This window comes from Mytilus galloprovincialis, chromosome 4 (genome assembly GCF_965363235.1).
Source record: "Mytilus galloprovincialis chromosome 4, xbMytGall1.hap1.1, whole genome shotgun sequence".
Taxonomy (NCBI): Eukaryota; Metazoa; Mollusca; class Bivalvia; order Mytilida; family Mytilidae; genus Mytilus; species Mytilus galloprovincialis.
The window spans coordinates 11,060,554-11,079,951 of NC_134841.1; the positions used below are offsets into that span (position 1 = coordinate 11,060,554).

General features: G+C 30.8%; 1 protein-coding gene and 1 long non-coding RNA gene across 3 annotated transcripts; both read left to right on the plus strand.

Moving 5' to 3' along the window:
• Positions 1-120: 120 nt before the first annotated feature.
• Positions 121-17,804, plus strand: LOC143071333 (protein canopy homolog 2-like). Of its 2 annotated transcripts, none has more exons than XM_076245578.1 (6): positions 121-167; positions 2,259-2,360; positions 4,166-4,281; positions 11,106-11,300; positions 12,870-12,975; positions 14,960-17,804. In XM_076245578.1, the coding sequence occupies exons 2-6, from the start codon at positions 2,273-2,275 to the stop codon at positions 15,157-15,159; spliced, it is 705 nt and encodes a 234-aa protein (XP_076101693.1). In that variant the 5' UTR covers positions 121-167; positions 2,259-2,272; the 3' UTR covers positions 15,160-17,804. The 2 variants fall into 2 exon arrangements, with proteins under 2 accessions (XP_076101693.1, XP_076101692.1); XM_076245577.1 differs by having other exon boundaries at positions 140-226.
• LOC143071334 (uncharacterized) lies at positions 7,971-9,071 on the plus strand. Its single transcript, XR_012976876.1, has 2 exons — positions 7,971-8,015; positions 8,658-9,071. It is a non-coding gene; the product is annotated as an uncharacterized LOC143071334 (long non-coding RNA).
• Positions 17,805-19,398: the final 1,594 nt, after the last annotated feature.

Genomic DNA, 19,398 nt, shown 5'->3' on the forward strand with positions numbered 1-19,398 from the left:
TACTAATGATTCGATTTTTAAAGAAAATTCAATCTAAATTAATTCATAGCTTTTACAGGAAAATTTAGAAAAAGTATGTCGATATTATATTCATTCCCATGTATTCAAATTTACGTTTTTAGCTAATGATATGAGCGGCCTTAATTTCGATACAAAATCATCTGCAGGTAGTTGATGAAAGTGCAATTTCTCATTTTTGTTGATTTGAAAACATTTATTTCACAAAGTATGAAAATTATGCATAGCAGTGATAAATACCTAATTTTAAATCCACAATTTAGGATTTTTTTCTCATCAAATTCTTAGTTTAAACATACTTTCTAAAATAACCAATCAGAAATGACCACATCTCAAAAAACTGATTTCTTTCAGATTTCTTTGGTTTATTGAATTATCTTTCTTAACTGATTTAACTTGTTTTTATGATGAAAATACATTATAAACTGAGCAAATTTTTAATTAAAATTATCAAATATCCATTATCATCATGATCATTATGATTCTTGGTCATGTATTGGTTATCTATAATGCATGTATATAGTGCAAGTAACTTTGATGTCTTGAAACTTGAAAGGCTATTATATTTTTTGCTTTGACCCTTATGTCATGTATGTTGCTGTAAGGCCTCAAAGCAAAAAAAAAAATACACAGGGCCCGAATGAGGGTACCTTTATAACATTAAAATTTTTGGTGCATGATGATAAAATATAACATGTATACCATGTGTACATGGTGTATATACACTTAATGATTTTAGATAATAATTTTTTTTAACTGATTTTGACGATTCACATTCAATTTTCCAAAAATAAAGAACAATTTGACAATATAATTAACGGTTGCTAAAAATGAGATTTTGACACTGACTCCGCCGACAGTGAAGGGTATTGATACCCTCGTTTAATAGTCATTCAACATGTCCAAGACCTCATAATGCTGTAAAACATCAAATAAAAAAAATAATATGAGACAGGCATTACCTGTGAATGGGGACAAAGTTTGTTTAAATTAATTTTTGTAACTTAAATATTAGTTAAAAAAAGAAACGGAAATACCGTAACGTTTCCGATTTTGGTTCTGTTGTTAGGGATTTTACTTGTGACGATATTTAAGTTATGAAGTCATGTTCAATGTAAACAAAGAAACGCAATGCATCAGGTAACATTTATTCATACCAAAGATAAAGAATGATTAAAAATGAAATATATTGGTATTGACTGTGTTCCTTGAGTTCCTATATTTTACTAGACTAATCAAAGTCTCACGACAACAAGACCGGAAGAAGGAAGTAGAGTTATGTGTTCTGCGCAGATCCAGAAATTAAAAAACGTGACAAAAAAAAAATTGAACGATTTTGAGTTCATAAGAACAATGAAAAATTCGGGAAATTTTCCCGATTTTTTTTTTTTTTTGTTGAATTTTCTACTGTAATAGGAGACTTTGTCCCCATATAATAGCCTTTCAAGACCTCATAATTATTGGACTTCATTTATCTATAGGTGTCTATAGACGTCAATCTAAACAAAAATTGTAAATCTATGTACATTTAAGTCATCCAAATAATTATGACATTTTGAAGGCTATTTTTGGTAAAAACGAAATTTCAGTGTCGCCTCCCATGGTCTATCTTATTATTAGGGGCACTGCTGTAAATTCTTGAAAATCAATTTGATACAAATTCTCATATTTCATGTATTTGATTTATAACCATGTAAAACTTTTATACAAATTATAAAAAGTTTAAGAAAAAAAACATAATTACATGGCATAGGCTTGATAATATGTAGCTTCATTTCATGTGTATTTTAGTCTTGACACCATCAAATTAACTATCAAGTTGATCTCCAAGACCTCTGATGGTCATATAAGCTACATCAACATAAATATAGATTGCAAACTCAAATCAGCCAATCAAATGATTTACCTTTGTTTCACTTTCAATGTTTACATTCTTTTCCTTTAAATAAGTAAACAGGAATGTGTTATCTATCTCTAACTTAGAGGTTGAAATTTAAGTTCACATGAATACTGATTCAATGATGTTTGATTATGCACTTGCAAGTGAATAATTCATCATCAATATTTCTTAGTTTAATTTGAAAAATTTGAATCATACTGGCTGCTAAAAGTGAATTATCATTTAAATATTGAACAAAAAAGTCATACTTAATGATAGTTTAGATTTTTATATATCTTGTTACTAGTGCCCCTTTAACTAAAAGATTGCTTATAATAACTATTTTTATCTTTTTTTACAGACTAAGGTTATACTATGGAAGTGTACTATGTTCTTACTGTGTTGATTGGATTTCTGTTTTTCCTCAGTGAAGGGAAAAAAGACATAGAGCTGCAATGTGCTGGTTAGTCTTAAAAATGTTAAAACCTACTGGAAAACAAAAAAAAATAGTCAGCTCTGACATTTCATGGTCTTTAATAATTCCAAAAAATGAAATTACAGTAATTAAGGGGGTTCGCGGGTCTAAATCATTTATATAGGATTTCTCTATATTTTTCTATAAATGAACTTTATCTTATAGTTAATAGAAAAATAAAATAAAAAAGGGGGTCACCATTCATTTGCGCTCACAATCTGCCTTCGAAAGAAGCATACACATTTGTAAAAGTGTTTTTTTTCTGTTGAACTAATAGGAGAAATAAAGGTAATATCGAAATAAAAAAAGAACTTTATTACAGAAATCGCTTAAATTTTACAATAATTTAGTTTAAGTACAGTATATATCGAAATTATATTGAAAATTCTAACATGACGTCCTTCAAACGCTTTGAGTACACACCCGTGGTAAAATATGAATATATTGCCAGTGCTGTTGCGATTGTACTCCCACGTCATATGCTTTTTTTTTTAATGAGATACCCGACGTCATAGAACAATGACGTTAGAATGTAAGCATTTTACGGGAAAATACACGCTTGTGAATCCGAAAATCATCACAAAGAAACATACACAAATGATGCTAAAATGTGGCAAAAGCCCTTTATTGTACATCATATAAGACATATAAATAAATTATCATTCAAATTCATCCAAAACTGTCTAAATACATTATTTTAAATAGTTTAAGCATGTCACTAATGCAGTTTGCTCCGTTCTTTTACGCTAGTTTATTAGTGCGTTTATTTATGGGAACGGCAAATATTTGCCTACACCTAGAGCGCTTAGATCCAAAAGAATTGCCGTATGTGTCCTATCAGAATCGAAATAATTCATGGGGGCTTGAATATATCTAGATTTTACCACGGGTTGTCCCTTTATGCCGATATTTTACCCCTCGCTATCGCTCAGGGGTAAAATATTTGTCATAAAGGGCCAACCCGTGGTAAAATCACGATATATTCAAGCCCCCATGAATTATTTCTTAAATATAGGTCACCGACGTCAGAGTTAAAAGAGATATTTCAATTTTAAAGCCAAAAAAAAGAAATTTTTCCACCAAAGGGAGATAATTTGGAACTTTTTCAATGATGTTTACATTATAAAAGTCATCTGGGGCCAACACAAATTAATTGTTTTGAATGTTTTTTGTACCATATGATAAAGTAACAACTACAAAAGGTAATAAATAAAATTTGTAATGAAAAACAAATGTTTAATTTTTTCTGAAATATTTATACCCTCGAGCCTCCTTAAAAATGATAATTTGAAGGTTCAGATGTATGTTTATGCATAGCAAACTTGGTAAACCTACTTTCTTCTAGCTTAGCCACAAGCCCACAATAAAACTGAGTATGAACATGGTGAAGGAAATGGTGGATACATACCAATAACTGGCAATACGACATACATGTATAGAATTTAAAAAGTCACACATACCATGCATACTGTCTCCAAAATAGACAATTCTCAAGTGTTTATAATATGTAATGCCAAACTCTAAATTGTCTCATGTACAGAATTGTGTAAGACACCTTTCAAAGATTGTAATTAACACTAAATTCTGAAAATGCATAAACATTAAAATATAAACCACATAGACAACAACTGCTTAAATTTCTGATGGTGTTATAGAAACTTGAGGAGTATCTATTTTAACCTTTAAAACATGTATGTAATACATGTATAAGCATGATAAGTTGAAAATGCATGTTAAATAGAAAATGTGAATTTTACAAAAATGATCCCTTTTAAACTTTTTTTTTATATCAGTATGCAGAGCTTTGGTTGATGAAGTGAACTATGGAATTAGTCTAGTTGACCCAAAGAAAACAGTACAAGTAGGGAGTTTTAGAGTTGATGGGAAAGGAGACCAAAATACATACAAGGTAAGATAAATGAATGCATGCACAGAAGAAATATTTTAAATAACAATTTTTATACGACCGCAAAAATTTTCGCACTATAACTTAAGTTTAAGTTAATAGAAATCTATGAAATTTAAACACAAGGTTTATGACCACAAAAGGAAGGCTGGGATTGATTTTGGGAGTGTTGGTCCCAACAGTTTCAGAATAAGGTCCCAAAAAGGGCCCAAATAAGCATTTTTCTTGGTTTTCCCACCATAACTTTAGTACAAGTATAAAACACCTATGAAATTTAAACACAAGGTTTATGAACACAAAAGGAAGGTTGGGAGTTTTGGTCCCAACACGGCAACAGTTTAGGAATAAGGGGCCAAATAAGCATTTTACTTGGTTTTCGCACCATAACTTTAGTATGAGTAAATAGAAATCTATGAAATTTAAACACAAGGTTTATGAACATAAAAGGAAGGTTGGGATTGATTTTGGGAGTTTTGATCCCAACAGTTTAGGAATTAGGGGCCCAAAGGGTCCAAAATTAAACTTTGTTTGATTTCATCAAAAATTGAATAATTGGGGTTCTTTGATATGCCGAATCTAACTGTGTATGTAGATTCTTAATTTTTGGTCCCGTTTTCAAATTGGTCTACATTAAGGTCCAAAGGGTTCAAAATTAGACTTAGTTTGATTTTAACAAAAATTGAATTATTGGGGTTCTTTGATATGCTGAATCTAAACATGTACTTAGATTTTTTATTATGGGTCCAGTTTTCAAGTTTGTCCAAATCGGGGTCCAAAATTAAACTTTGTTTGATTTCAACAAAAATTGAATTCTTGGGGTTCTTTGATATGCCTAATTTAAACATGTACTTAGATTTTTGATTATGGGTCCAGTTTTCAAGTTGGTCCAAATCGGGGTCCAAAATTAAACTTTGTTTGATTTCAACAAAAATTGAATCCTTGGTTCTTTGATATGCTGAATCTTAACATGTATTAAGATTTTTGCTTATTGGGGCAATTTTCAAGTTGGTCCAAATCGGGGTCCAAAATTAAACTTTGTTTGATATCAAACAAGAGGCTGTCACAATGACAGCAAACCGGATTTATTAACATTTCTTTTTGTCTTGGAAATATCACAAAAACCATAACTGATGAACGGTGAGAGTGAAAATCATCAATATCAAATTTGAACTCCATTTTGTCATCAGTACCAACATATTTAAATTTGAAAAGCTTTGTTTAAATGGTTCATGAGAAAATGCAACAACATGAATGGAAACGTTCATGAGAAATAACTCCTGAACTGTAAAATCAACATTATTGAACTTGACCTCCATTTTGTCATCAGTAACAACATATTAAAATTTGAAAAGCTTTGGTGGAACAGTTCACGAGTAAATGCACAGACATGACTGGAAACACCATTTTTCAATCTTTCAAGAACCATAACTCCTGAACCGTAAAAGTCAAAATCGTCATTATTGAACTTGACCTCCATTTTGTCATCAGTAACAACATATTAAAATTTGGGAAGCTTTGGTTGAACAGTTCATGCGTAAATGCACGGACACGACTGGAAACTCCAGTTTTCAATCTTTCAAGAACCATAACTTCTGAACAGTAAAAGTCAAAATCGTCATTATTGAACTTAACCTTCATTTTGTCATCAGTAACAACATATTAAAATTTTAAAAGCTTTGGTTGAACGGTTCATGAGTTAATGCACGGACAATATTTGATTGCCGCCCGCCCGACCAACTGCCAGGTTTTGATAAGCCAGGAACTATCTTGTTTTATTGTGTATTGGGTGTTCCCCTTTGATAAAGTACTGGTTAGGAGGGTTGTTTGGGTGGTATTACATTTTTTTTTGTCTTCTTGTCAAATCAGAGACATAAAGAGTGGTTTTTTTTCTTGCAGTCCACCTATGAAACAACTATGTTTTACTTAAAATTGTTTGACATTGTCATTTCCGGGCCTTTTATAGCTGACTATGCAGTATGGGCTTTGCTCATTGTTGAAGGCCATACAGTGATCTATAGTTGTTAATTTCTGTGTCATTTTGGTCTCTTGTGGAGAGTTGTCTTATTGGCAATCATACCACATCTTCTTTTTTATACGACAACATTTATAAGCAAAGACTTCATGGTTGCATGGAAGTTTTCATAGTTCTGAGTATGGCTAAATATTGATTTCTGGACATTATTATTTACATGTACTGTAAATTCAGAAAATATTGAATGTATTTAACATGTTTATTGCTATTTTTTAAGAATGGAAAAAAATGTGAGATTAATTTTTGAGATTTCAGTATATACATATATATATATATATATATATATATATATACAACTCGTCTAAACATCAACCCAACAATGTTAGATCTGTTAATATATATATAGTAGGTATCAAAAATATAGATTCCTACACTGCAACAAGTGTATTACGATATTTCTCCACTCGAGACAGTTAAATTTTATTATTTAAAGCGCAAGGCTTGCCGAGCTCTTTAAATAACTAAAATTTACATGTCGAGAGTGGAGAAATATCGTAATACACGAGTTATATTGTTGGAATCTGTTTCTCTAATGATTGTTATCCTTCTTTTTCAAAGATTTTCAGAAACTTGTGTTCTTTTTATGCGCTGCATCAGGCATTGCCGCCTTTTTTCATGGCGTCACAATAGGAAAATTCAGAAGAAAACAAAAAAATTACACGTCATAATCAAATTTCGACTAATCATTTTCCGAGAACAGATTTTTCACTAGTGAGGAGAAATATTTTTCTCACACCGGTCAGGAAATGTGAAAATAGCACAAAAATTAGAGAATGTGAGTTCTTACCATTGCGATACTCACCTAGTCAAAACATTTGCAATAATAAAAACCTCACAATTTACTGTATAGATATGAAATCCACCCTAGGGTAACATAACAATTTAACAGCTATGTTTTTTCCAATCTTCTTAAGGATTTCATACAAAATAAGGCATATATTGACTTCATAGTGATGACTATCTTAACTGAATATAGCAGCATTTGAGAATTTTTATTATTTGAGGTTGTTGTACCTCTAAATTGAGCTTAATATTTTTAAAGGCAGTGCTTTAAGGCCTGACTTTCAAGTCATGAGGTTCATCTTTTCATACGCAATCTATGCAGGGGGTCTTTTGGCCAGAAATAGATCCGGAAATGTTCGAATTTCTCCTTTTCTTTTTATGGTATGATATGGTTTTTGTTTCTTTCATTTACATTGGGGACTAAAGAAACGATCAGTGTGTATTGTTCGTTTTATAGAACTTGTTATTAATGTGTATTTTGCATTATAAGCAGTCAACCTGACTACAAACTATCATTATTTGTATTCCGTGTGGAAAGAGGTCGGGTCAATTTCGAGTGTTATTTGACATCTAAAGATTTTTTAATTAGTTCAGACGTTGATATAACAATGAAAAGTCGACTGAACATGATTAATATTGCATCTTCTATAATTCAAAGCGGAATTCGGTTTATAAACGAGAAACCGTAAAGCGTTTTCAATTTCGGTATTAGTTATGTATGTTGTCTACGTATTATCCTGGTTCCCGGTACTACGTTCCGGATATTAGCTATTTGATATATCTGATGTGTAACATTACGATCAGGTACCAGCCAATCTAAGTGTGTATGTGTACATGATTTCCCGCCAAAATGACCGACTTACAGCTATGGAAAAATAGTGAATTGAGAAGGAAACGGATAGATATACGTCCTTGCTATCAGGTAAAACAATTTAAATGTACAGAAAAAACACATTTACTTCACACAAATAGTACAGGCTTAAGCATTTTATTGTCTTATACACGACTGTAGTCTAGTGTTTAAACGACGGCGGTGACCTACAAGGTACGGGTCATACTGGGTCAAGTCTAAATATGTAAACATATCCACGTGCTATTAGGTAGAAAGCATCGTAATGCAATATCTACAATTTTTTCCTCCTTTATACTTCGTTTAACCAGATATATTTCTCTTTCAAATACACTTAAACACGGATTGTATGTACGTATCTATTCTAGTGTTTTCTTGTCCTTATTAAAGTTCATTTGTTGATGTTTAAATATTTTTGAACGACTGAACACAGGAGTGAATGAATGCAACAATTATATATACTGAAGACTTGGGCTGTACAATGATAGTGTACGTATATCATACTGATAATTATTCTAGCAGTAATTATGTTAATTTAGGATGTAATGACAGGAATTCATGAGCTATGCCTCAGGCTTTCTGAAAAAATATCAATGACAATGTAAACAGGAACAAAACATTGACACGAATGATGCTCTCTTCTATGTTATAGTTATTTAGGTATGTGTGTTGCACAAGTTTCAAAAAAACTTAAGTTATAAAACTTTTTTTCAGGGCACAAACCCACTTTAAAGAGACTTGTCTACTGCCATACCCATCCTATTTTCATGCACCATTTGCAAGCAAGAGACTGAATGGTTTGCAAAATTAAAAATCAGGACGGTGTCCAATTAAACCAAAAGAACTAAACTGGATGAATATTGTAGGAGAAATCTAGAGGAAAGTTTTGATTTGTGAAATTGGTTTTCCTGAAAAGTCATTCATCCTAGCCTGCAGAAAGGAACTATAACTGTCCACCACCAACTGACGAGCTAATGTTGAGCTTCACATATGGAATTACTCAAATACCATCAATGTCTGTTTTCAGCACAGATTTCACAAGTTATGACACAGCTGTGCTTTTTTTATACCTGTTAAAGAGTTGTATACTAAATTTTATTTTTTTATCAATAAATATATCTTGTGTCATTTAAGAACTTGTATTTTGCCAAAAGATGCATACTAGTGAATGAAAGTGGTGCAGTTCATTTTGCTTTGGTATATAGAATTGAATTACAATTGTTCATGTTATTGGAATGCATATAAAAATAAGGAGATGTGGTACAATGTATATACATGATATTTAGTGAGTTTATCAAGCAAAAGTGAATAAGAAATAGGTATAAGCAGTTACAGGTACTACTGTACAATCTCAAACAATGAGAAAAACTCATACCGTAAAGAGAATTTCATATTTACAAGTAAGTTTTGTTTTTGCGTTGAATAATTTTCTTCTATTGTTTTAATTGCAAATATGGGAAGTGGTTAAAATGCTAATGAGACAGCTGTTATGGCCACAGAGCCTTAATTGAAAACTTCTTTTTCATTCATACCGGTAGATTTTGCCTGGAGTTAGAAACATATCTGCCAACTTTTCAAAATGCACATGGGGGTTTTACGTGAAAGATGGTTCATATAGTCATACAAAACCTTCAAGGGGGCCTTCAAATGGAAGCAGGACAAGTCGCCCCACTGGCTAATCGCCCACTTTTAAAAAAAAACGCCACAAACTGATTTATCAAATCGCCCCACATGTGAAATTGGTTAAATCATGTTAAATATTACTCCTGCCAACCCGCCCTACTTATAAAAAAACGGTAATATTTATATTAATATATATATATATATATATATATATATATATATAATTAAAAATAAAAACTGGCACCACTTTAATGAAAACTAATCTACACAGAATACAAACAAACCGAAAATTTATTTAATTACTATTATTGATATACTGAAATTATAATTCTAAAACAAAAATGTATTGTTGAAGAATAACTAAGTTTTGAAGCTTAGTTATTTGCATAACAATTGAAAAGAAACCTGTTAATTGTATCATAATGCAATATAAGGAATTTAACTTATATTCAACGGGATAACATCTTTTTCCATAAGTGGGGAGAGTTGGCATTACTAAATTCATCCTGGTTAATAATATATTTATCTAGATTTCACCGATTTCCATTAGGTGGGACCAGTTAGCAGGAGTAATATTAACGGAATTTAACTTATATACAACGGGATAACATCTTTTTACATGAGTGGGGCGAGTTGGCATTAGTAAATTCTTCCTGGTTAATAATATATTTATCTAGATATTATCGTTTTCTATTAGGTGGGGCAAGTTGGCAGGAGTAATATTAAGGGATATAACACATTTCACAAGTGGGGCGATTTGGTTATCCAGGTTGGGGCAGTTTTTTTTTAAAGTGGGGCTATTTGCTAATGGGGCGATTTGTCATGGATTCCCTTCAAATATATTCTAATGTGGTTTTTGGCTTCTTCGTGCATAAACAAGCTCATTGTCATTGTTGAATTAATTGTTTTCTTTAAAATAGTCGACAAAATTGCTCTTACAAAATTTCCATTTGGGAGCCTCGAGCTCGATGGGGGAAATACTCTGCAAATACTGACAGTTGGCAGGTATGGTCATCAAAAAAGTTGATGTGTTACTATGTACATTTACCATTATGTTACTTGATGTTCTTGCTATACACACAGTACAGAGACTAGTCAATCTTTGTGAACTATTTTTTATGGGAGTCATAGAATATGCGTATACAATCAATAATTAAAAATAGTCTATTTATATTGAAAAGGAAAAGTTCTTATATGTCTAAAGAAGAGGGACGAAAGACACCAAAGGGACAGTCAAACTCATAAATTTAAAGCAAACTGACAAGGCCATGGCTAAAAATGCATTTCATGGCGAGGCACAGAAAATATACTGTAAACAGTAGACTATAGATATAGGTGAACTAGGTACAAAAGAACTCTAAATCTTAAATTCTACAAACCACCTCTGTTCTATGGAAGATAATGATATAACTGGACTAGAAATACACACAACCTGTAATTAACTGCCTTTACAGCGCTTTCGCGCTTTGATTTTTAAACTGCTGTTCTTTTACTTTTAGCTTGAAACAAATAAATGTTTTTATTATTTTCCATTTGCAGAAACCTTATGCCAGATCAGAAATACATTTAACAGAACTTTTTGAATCAATCTGTGAAAAATTTAGTCAATATGCATTAACAAAGAACTCAAAAGGAGGGAAAAGTGTAGTACCAACAGCATCCAGAGATGGCAAGGGTATAGCATTGAAAGATGTTACTATTAGTAGTGATGCTACTAAACAAATGAAATACACTGTAAGTATAAAAGATTGTCATGAAAGGCCATTCAAAGAAGATGTTTGTTTCTCAAGTCAAGCATATTTTATAGAATTTTTTGTACATGTACATTAGCAATTTTCAATAACATTTGCTAGAAAAGTAGTATTAATAACAAAATTACAGAATTCCAAGGGAAATTCAAAATGGCAGTAGTCCTTAGAAACTAAAGTTAATAAAATGTTATCAATCAAAGGGAGGAGTAAAAAACAACTGTCATATGGAACAGATATTTTCATCTAGATTGGGTTTATGATTTGTAAGGTATTTGACCAAAGGTGCTTATTGAATCAGTTTCGGTTGTCCATGTATTAAATTGGTTCCAGTTAAAGAAGAAAAAAACCTCATATGATCTACAAGTAGTCTTTGTTTAATTGATGCTCGACTGATTGCAACTTAAGGTCAATAGTGAATGTCTGAAATGGTTGAGGCCTGCTAGCTGAGTCTGTTTTGGATTACCTTTATTATGCCCCACCTATGATAGAAGAGGGGCATTATGCTGGGGCATTAGTTTTCTGGTCTGTGCGTTCGTCCATTCGTTCGTCTTTTCGTTCGTCCGTCCTGTCCTGCTTCATGTTAAAGTTTTTGGCCAAGGTAGTTTTTGATGAAGCTGATGTCCAATGAACTTGAAACTTAGTACACATGTTCCTTATGATATGATCTTTCTTATTTTATAGCCAAATTAGACTTTTGACCCCAATTTCATAGTCCAATGAACATAGAAAATGAAAGTGAGAGTTTCAGGTTAAAGTTTTTGGTCAACATGGTCAAGGTAGTTTTTGATGAAGTTGAAGTCCAATCAACTTGAAACTTATAACTCATGTTCCTTATGGTATGATCTTTCTAATTTTAATGCCAAAATCAGATTTTTTACCCAATTTCACGGTCCATTGAACATGGAAAATGATAGTGCAAGTGGTCTTTCGTGTACTTTTGACACATTCTTGTTTTTTGTCTGCTTTGCAATTCTCCAATCTCCTCTTATGCTTATCTTTACAAATGAACATTATTTTCATAAATGACACATCTACAATTAAAACTGCTTCTTTTGATGTTTTTGAATTTTAAGTTTGATTAATTGGCTGTCCTTAAGATTTCACACCACTCACCGGCATGTCATTATTGTATCCAAGGGAGGGGTCCAAAGTTTACAATATTAGTATAAAAGTATAATAATAGTGGGATAGGGGAGGGACGAGATCCCACAAAACATGTTTAAGCCTGTCACATTTTTGTACCTTTCCCAAGTCAGGAAAGTATGGCCTTTGTTAGTCTTGTTTTTTCATTATGGTTCATTAATATGTTCAATAGTTTAGTGTGCTGTCCATTTTCACTGAACTAGTATAGATTATTGTTTTGGAGCCAGCTGATGCCTTCCTATATGTGCAGAATATTCTTGCTGTGTTGAAGACCTACACATGTTTTTAGGGCTTTGGGTTGTTTTCTTCACTTTGGTCTCTTTGACCCATTTCACTATTTTCAATTTAAGTAATAGTATAAATGTGATATAAATTTGCTATTTTTTTACCAAATATCTTTATTTTTCAGTGTGAAACTTTAGTAGAAGATTATGAAGAAGATATGATCAAAGTGTTAGGCACACCAAAAACTAGTTTAGAAGTTGCAGAAAAACAAATTTGTGGAGATATAGCAGGTGTGTAGAAATTAAAGGAAACTTGTCTTCTATGGATTCACTTATTTTTGTGGATACCGATTTTCAGGGATTAAAGGGGCTCTAGCTGTCAAATTCATGGTCACCGATTTGACTCAAATTTTAATATTTGATTGATAACAATGTAAAACATTTATCCAAATCATAAAAAGTATAAAATAAGCAATTAACATGGCATAGTGTCGAGAATATGTAGCTTTGTGTTGTGTGTTTTTTAGTCTAGACGCCATCTAATTAATTATTGAGTTGGCCTCCGAATACTTCTGACGACCATATAAGGGATATAAACATAAATAAAGATATAAATAGAAAAAGCAAACTTGTGTAATTGGATTTTTTTCTATGTCTGTTTAATTTTAAATTATAGATTACAAATATATGTTAATCATTGTTTTTACCTGTATAAGAATGAGTTTTTGTGGATGAAATAAGACAATTAAATGATTGACCTTTGTTTCACTTTCAATGTTGACATTCTTTTCCTTCAAATAACTATACACACACAATTCACCTGTTATTCATCACTAGCTAAGTGGTTAAATTAAAGTTCACATGAATACGGATTTAATGAGGTCACATGCAAGTGAATAATACATTATCAATGTTTCTTCACTTATTTTGACAAAATTAACCCATACTGGCTGCTAAAAGCGAATTGTTATTTCACTATTTCACTTTCATTAATGATTTAACAAAAAATATTTTATTTTTTGATTTTGTATATATCTCGTAGTCAGTGCCTCTTTAAAGGGCCGCTAGCTACGAGATATATAATAAATCTAAAGTTTGATTTTTTTTTTGTTCAATCAATAATGAAAGTAAAATAGTGAAATAACAATTCGCTTTTTTCAGCCAAAAAGGTTCAATTTTGACAAATTACTCTAAGAAACATTGATAATTAGTTATTCACTTGCAAGTGAATGAGTCGACCTCTTTAAATCCGTATTCATGTGAACTTCAATTTAACCCCTCGCTAGAGATTGACAACACATGCATTGTACGTGTACTAGTTATTTAAAGAAAAAGAATGTCAACAATGAAAGTGAAACTACGGAAAATCATTTGATTACTAATTCGATGCACATAAAATCATTCTTATACGGTTAAAAGCAATGAGAAACATCTATTTTTAATCTATAAAATAAAATCAAACAGACCTATAAAAATCCAATTGCACGTGTTGGTTTAATCTATTCATATCTTTATTTATGTTTACATCGCTTATATGGTCATCTGAGGTCAAATCGATTAGATGGTGTCTGGACTTAAATACACACGAAACAAACCAATATATTATCTACCCCATGCTCTGTAAACTGTTTATTTTAGACTTTTCATATTTTGGATAAATGTTTTACATTGTTATAAATCAAATATGAGAATTTGAGTGAAATCAGTGACCATGAATTTGACAGCTAGTGCCCCTTTAAGGAAAACTTACTTATTAGTGGATATTTACTTTTGTAGTTCTGTCATAGTTTGCATACAAGCCTATATAGGAAATTTTTCATTAGTTGAACATTTAAATTTGTGGATCACCTAGCCGGCCTTTACCCACAAAATCCACAAAATTGATATCCAAGGAATAATAACGAATCCTCAGTATATATAGTCATTTCATCAACAGTATTGGTCATTTTCTGAAATTGAATTATTTAAGATATTTATTAGTCTCAAAAAATTGTGTTTGACCACGGAATGTGATATTGGCACCTAGAAAAAGGGTTAAAATAACCACCATTTCCTATCCTTTATAAATGTAGATAAGACTTAAAAATATCATCACAAAAATACTGAACTGAAAATTCAAAACGGAAAGTCCTGAATCAAATAGCAAAATCAAAAGCTCAGTACAACAAAAATGAAGCAACGTTTAAACCTTTTTTTATGTTAATAGAAGGTTAATTTTGGAACACCTTAGTTTGTTCTCATGCTGTAACTGAATTTTTCTCATTGTCTTTATCAGAGGTGTGTACAGAGGAAGATTTACAAGTACCAATGCCAGCAAATGAAGCTTCTGCTTATATTCAGGATAAGGATGAAGACGATGATGATGATGACGACGATGATGAAGATGGCAATGATAGAGATAACGAAGGACAAAAAGCAGACGAGGATGAAATATCAAACGAAACAAAAGATTCAAATATGAAAGAAGAGCTTTGATGATAGTCCTTCTTAGAAACTCATTTTAAATTATTGAAAGGATCAGTTATTTATAGACTACAGACATTTCTCTGTGTATGATGTTGAAATATGTATTATTCAATATATTTCTAAAGAAAGAATTGTTCATATATTTAAAAGTTCTTAATGTTAAAGAATCTTTTTCCTTCCTTGTTACATCTGAAATTATAAAAATGTTTTTGTTAGTGATCAATTCTACTATGATATTTGGAAGAGGTTCAGTACTGATAACCAAATGTATGTTTTAATTGATGTAGGTAAAACTCTGTCTTGAATTGTATATTTACACAAAACTAATATACAGGTAAGAATTAAGGGGTGGTGAAATATACTATAATTTAAATTCATAATTTTTGTTAAAAAAAGATGACGTTTATTTTAAAATTATAGAATTTACAGCAAGGTTATATTGCCTTTTCAATAACTTTGATATGTGATATTGCAGTTTTGACTAAAAAATCAAGACTATGGTTCATGTTTGTTAATTGTAACAAGTATTGTGATTCTTTTTATTTGTTGACAAATAGAATGTTGTGAATTAGGTGGTGCCTTAAATGACTTTTTCTTATAAAAGTTAAACTTTCATAATAATTGTGAATATCGGTGTTGAAATGATTGATAGGTATATCCAAAGTATTGGATGTAAATTCTCTAAAATAGTATGAACATGATGAATATTAACACATATTTTAAATAGAAAGATGACATTATTTATTTGTTTTTTGTTAAATGACAAAACTGCATAGTGTGAACATATCTTTTTGTGAGTAGGAAATACCTAACCATGTACAAGAGATCCAAGTGAACATGTGTAAGGAATTGTGTTTCATCAAGACGTGATAGCTCATTTATATGATGGAGACATATGTTTTATATTTGCAAGTCTTGATTCTAAACTGAAAAAAATAGTATTTACTATTATTTCAAATCAAAATACAAAAACAGAAAATTTGCAAAAAAAAACACTTGTGCCCTTTAATTTCTTATAAAGTTTTTGTTCATCAAATTACATGTTTCAAATGAAACGTTGTTATCATGGTTATAATATATATTTATGTATACATGTATCAATTTAAATCATCTGCAGGAAGCACTTGTTCTTAGCTCATCATATTTTACTACCATGCACTGCCCACTGACTTGATAAAAGGTATGATTTCTAGAGAGTCCTTTAAAGTTACAAAATATCAAAGTAGAGTAATTGTACTGTTAGCATCATAACATTTTTGAGGAGATGATTGACTGCTGGCATTGCAATGAATAATAACATCATATACATAATTTGTTTTAAAATGAAATTGCAAGGGATATATATTTGTTCAATAAACAGACTTTTCACCTTGAACAATAATAAGCTAATGATTCATTTAAATATTTTCCCATTAAAGCATTAGTAGAAATTGTTTTTTTATGTTAAAGTAAATTTATACAGATTTGACAATTTTTTTGTGTGACACAATTTTGTTGCATATTGATATTTATATATATATATATCTATGATGTTAAAAGACCTGATAATAGTGCAGATTTAACTATACAATCTGATTTTTTGAAGTAATTTATTGGAAAATGTTATTTTACAATAAGTTTTTTTTAATAGAGGACTTATTTTGAAGTGTGATGTGTATTCTGATTGAAACTGAATTTCATAACTCAGTATTTTGTAAAGAAAAGTGTAGCTATAGTTATCAAAGATATCAGGCTAATAACCTTGTTGTTTTGCAAAGATAGTGCAGCTGAACAAAGAAAGGCTACTGTTAGTGTTATGATTTGTTGGAAGGGTATTGTGAAATCCAGCATATTTGTGAGTGAATGTTGACATGATGTGGTAATGTTAAAGTGTTTTTTTTATATGAGTATGGATAAACCAGTTAATTGTGTCTATATACTGACACTTTACAATTGCTTTTTCTACTGCTATTGGATCTCTAATGTTAACCTTTTTTTCCCTGTTCTAAACAAAAACAATTTTGATTCCTAAAATTTGATGTTTCATATTGACCAAAGTTTAAAGAATAAAATCGCTCTTTCGTTATTATTTTTAATTAGATTTTCCTGTCAAAATTGTTAAAAAAATACTAATTTTGTTTCAGACTTAAATTGAAGGTTTTGGTCTGTTGGTGAATTGAACCAATGAAAAATAGAATATTTTTTAGAAAGCTATTTTTAGACAGCAGGATGGACTGTTCACCTTATAATACGTAATTTTTCTGGTTAGTCTATTGTTGAAGATTATTTTGTACCATCTAGATTTCAAATTTCTTTTACTTAGTTTGTTAGATTGCTATACAGTAACTTATGTCCCTTCATCAATTAAAAGAATGAAATGGAATAGTTTCTCCTAACAGATAAGTTGAAGTTCTATAGACATTTTCCTTTGATATACATGTACAATTTTGTTAATATCTACATCTGTATGTTAGAGTCTCATTTTTCATTTAAAATACATTTGTACATTTACTGAGTGCTTGTTTGTTTTCTTCTCTAAATCTTAGTAGATATGAAATGTTAGTTATCTTAACATTTGGTAATTTGGTTAATTGACTTATGTATCATTAATCTCTTATCAATACATGTCTTATGTTCTGTTTCTTTTTATAGTTGTAATAAATTATATTTTTATACCATTGCCTTTAAAATATATTTTTATTGCCGTATGTAAACAATTGATGGATATTTAAGACTATTTACTATTAAAGCTTACAGGCAATGTAAGTGACATACTTATTATTGAGCCTATGGCAGCAGTAAGTATAAAAGAGTTTTGCCTGTAATTATTGAATGCATGGTTATAAATCTTATAATGGAAAAGTTGAATGGAATGCTAGCTTTGTTTTGGTAGTTCCTAAAGTCAGTCCTTTACATATGAGTGTTCTGTAATTTTTTGGTACCACTTTAGATATCAATTTAATGTATGGTACAAATCAGTGCATTCTGGAAATTCTAGTTAAGATTTGTTTTAATTGTGGTCATGTTAGTAAAAGTTCTTTATATGTTTTGATTTTAAGATTTTCTACTTGGATATGTGGAGGTTATAACACGTGTGTATACCCTGCTTTGATAGTAAAGGTTTAAATATGTCATCTCATATGTCATCTAGGCTGTTCTGTTCATTTGCCTGAGTGTCCAGCCTCAGGTTTAAGGGTTGCAAGTTTTAGCTTTAGGTAGGGTGAAGTTTTGGATTACGGTCTGTTTAATTTGTGTTTAAGGTATTAAAGGGTCCCATCAGCTTTATGCTTTGTACACATGGTTGTTATGGAGTGAACTTTGCAGTTATATGACAAATAAATTTGTTTATAGATATATAAAAAAAATGTGGTATGAGTGCCAATGAGACAACTCTCTATCCATGATTTCATGATTGAATGAGCTTGAAATACTATAGAATGATTTAACTTTTAGTTACCGAACATGACTTATTCCGGATTGTGACTGTTTTGCTGAGTGTTAATTCGCATTACTATAAGACGTGTTACGGTACTTTTCTATCCCAAATTCATGTATTTAGTTTTAATGTGGTATTTGTAATTCTCATCAGATTTTGTCAAATGTCTTGACGTCTTTTCTATTATATTCATGTGTTATTGAAATTTAATCACCGCCTTCATTCATAAGATTTGATTTGGTTCAACGTAATTTGTACAATGTTTTACGTTCTCAGTTAGATTCAAAACAAACCGGACATAGCTATATAATACAGTTAATTGCTACCTCAGTTTGTTATTAATAAGTATCGCAATTTTCATTATTATTAAATGTAATATCAGTATTTAGTTCAAATATAATCTTAAATCAATCCTAATTCTATTTTTTTTCTGAGAAATAGTTTTAGTCATTGAAATTTGACGTCATTTTTGGAAAATGACGCAGTCATTGTTCCATAACTGCCGACCTGAACTTCATTACATTGCTCTGCCTACCGCGCTTGGTTTCGTATTTTCTATTTTCCAAACAAACTGGTATCTGCTTGTGTTATCATTATGCATCATTGTGTAGTATTAAACCAGCCAGGACCCAGTTTACACTGGTTTTTGCTTGTATTCCACTACACTCGAACAAAGTGTTGTAGTTTGACGGGAACCAGTTTTAGAATTTGTAAACTACAAAACGTAATCGGTTATTGTTCATTCCGTTTTGGTGTTTCATACCGACTTATATGGTTTGAATAAGCTTAAGACCATTCAAACATTAATGTGATAGGTATATTAAAGATTGTTT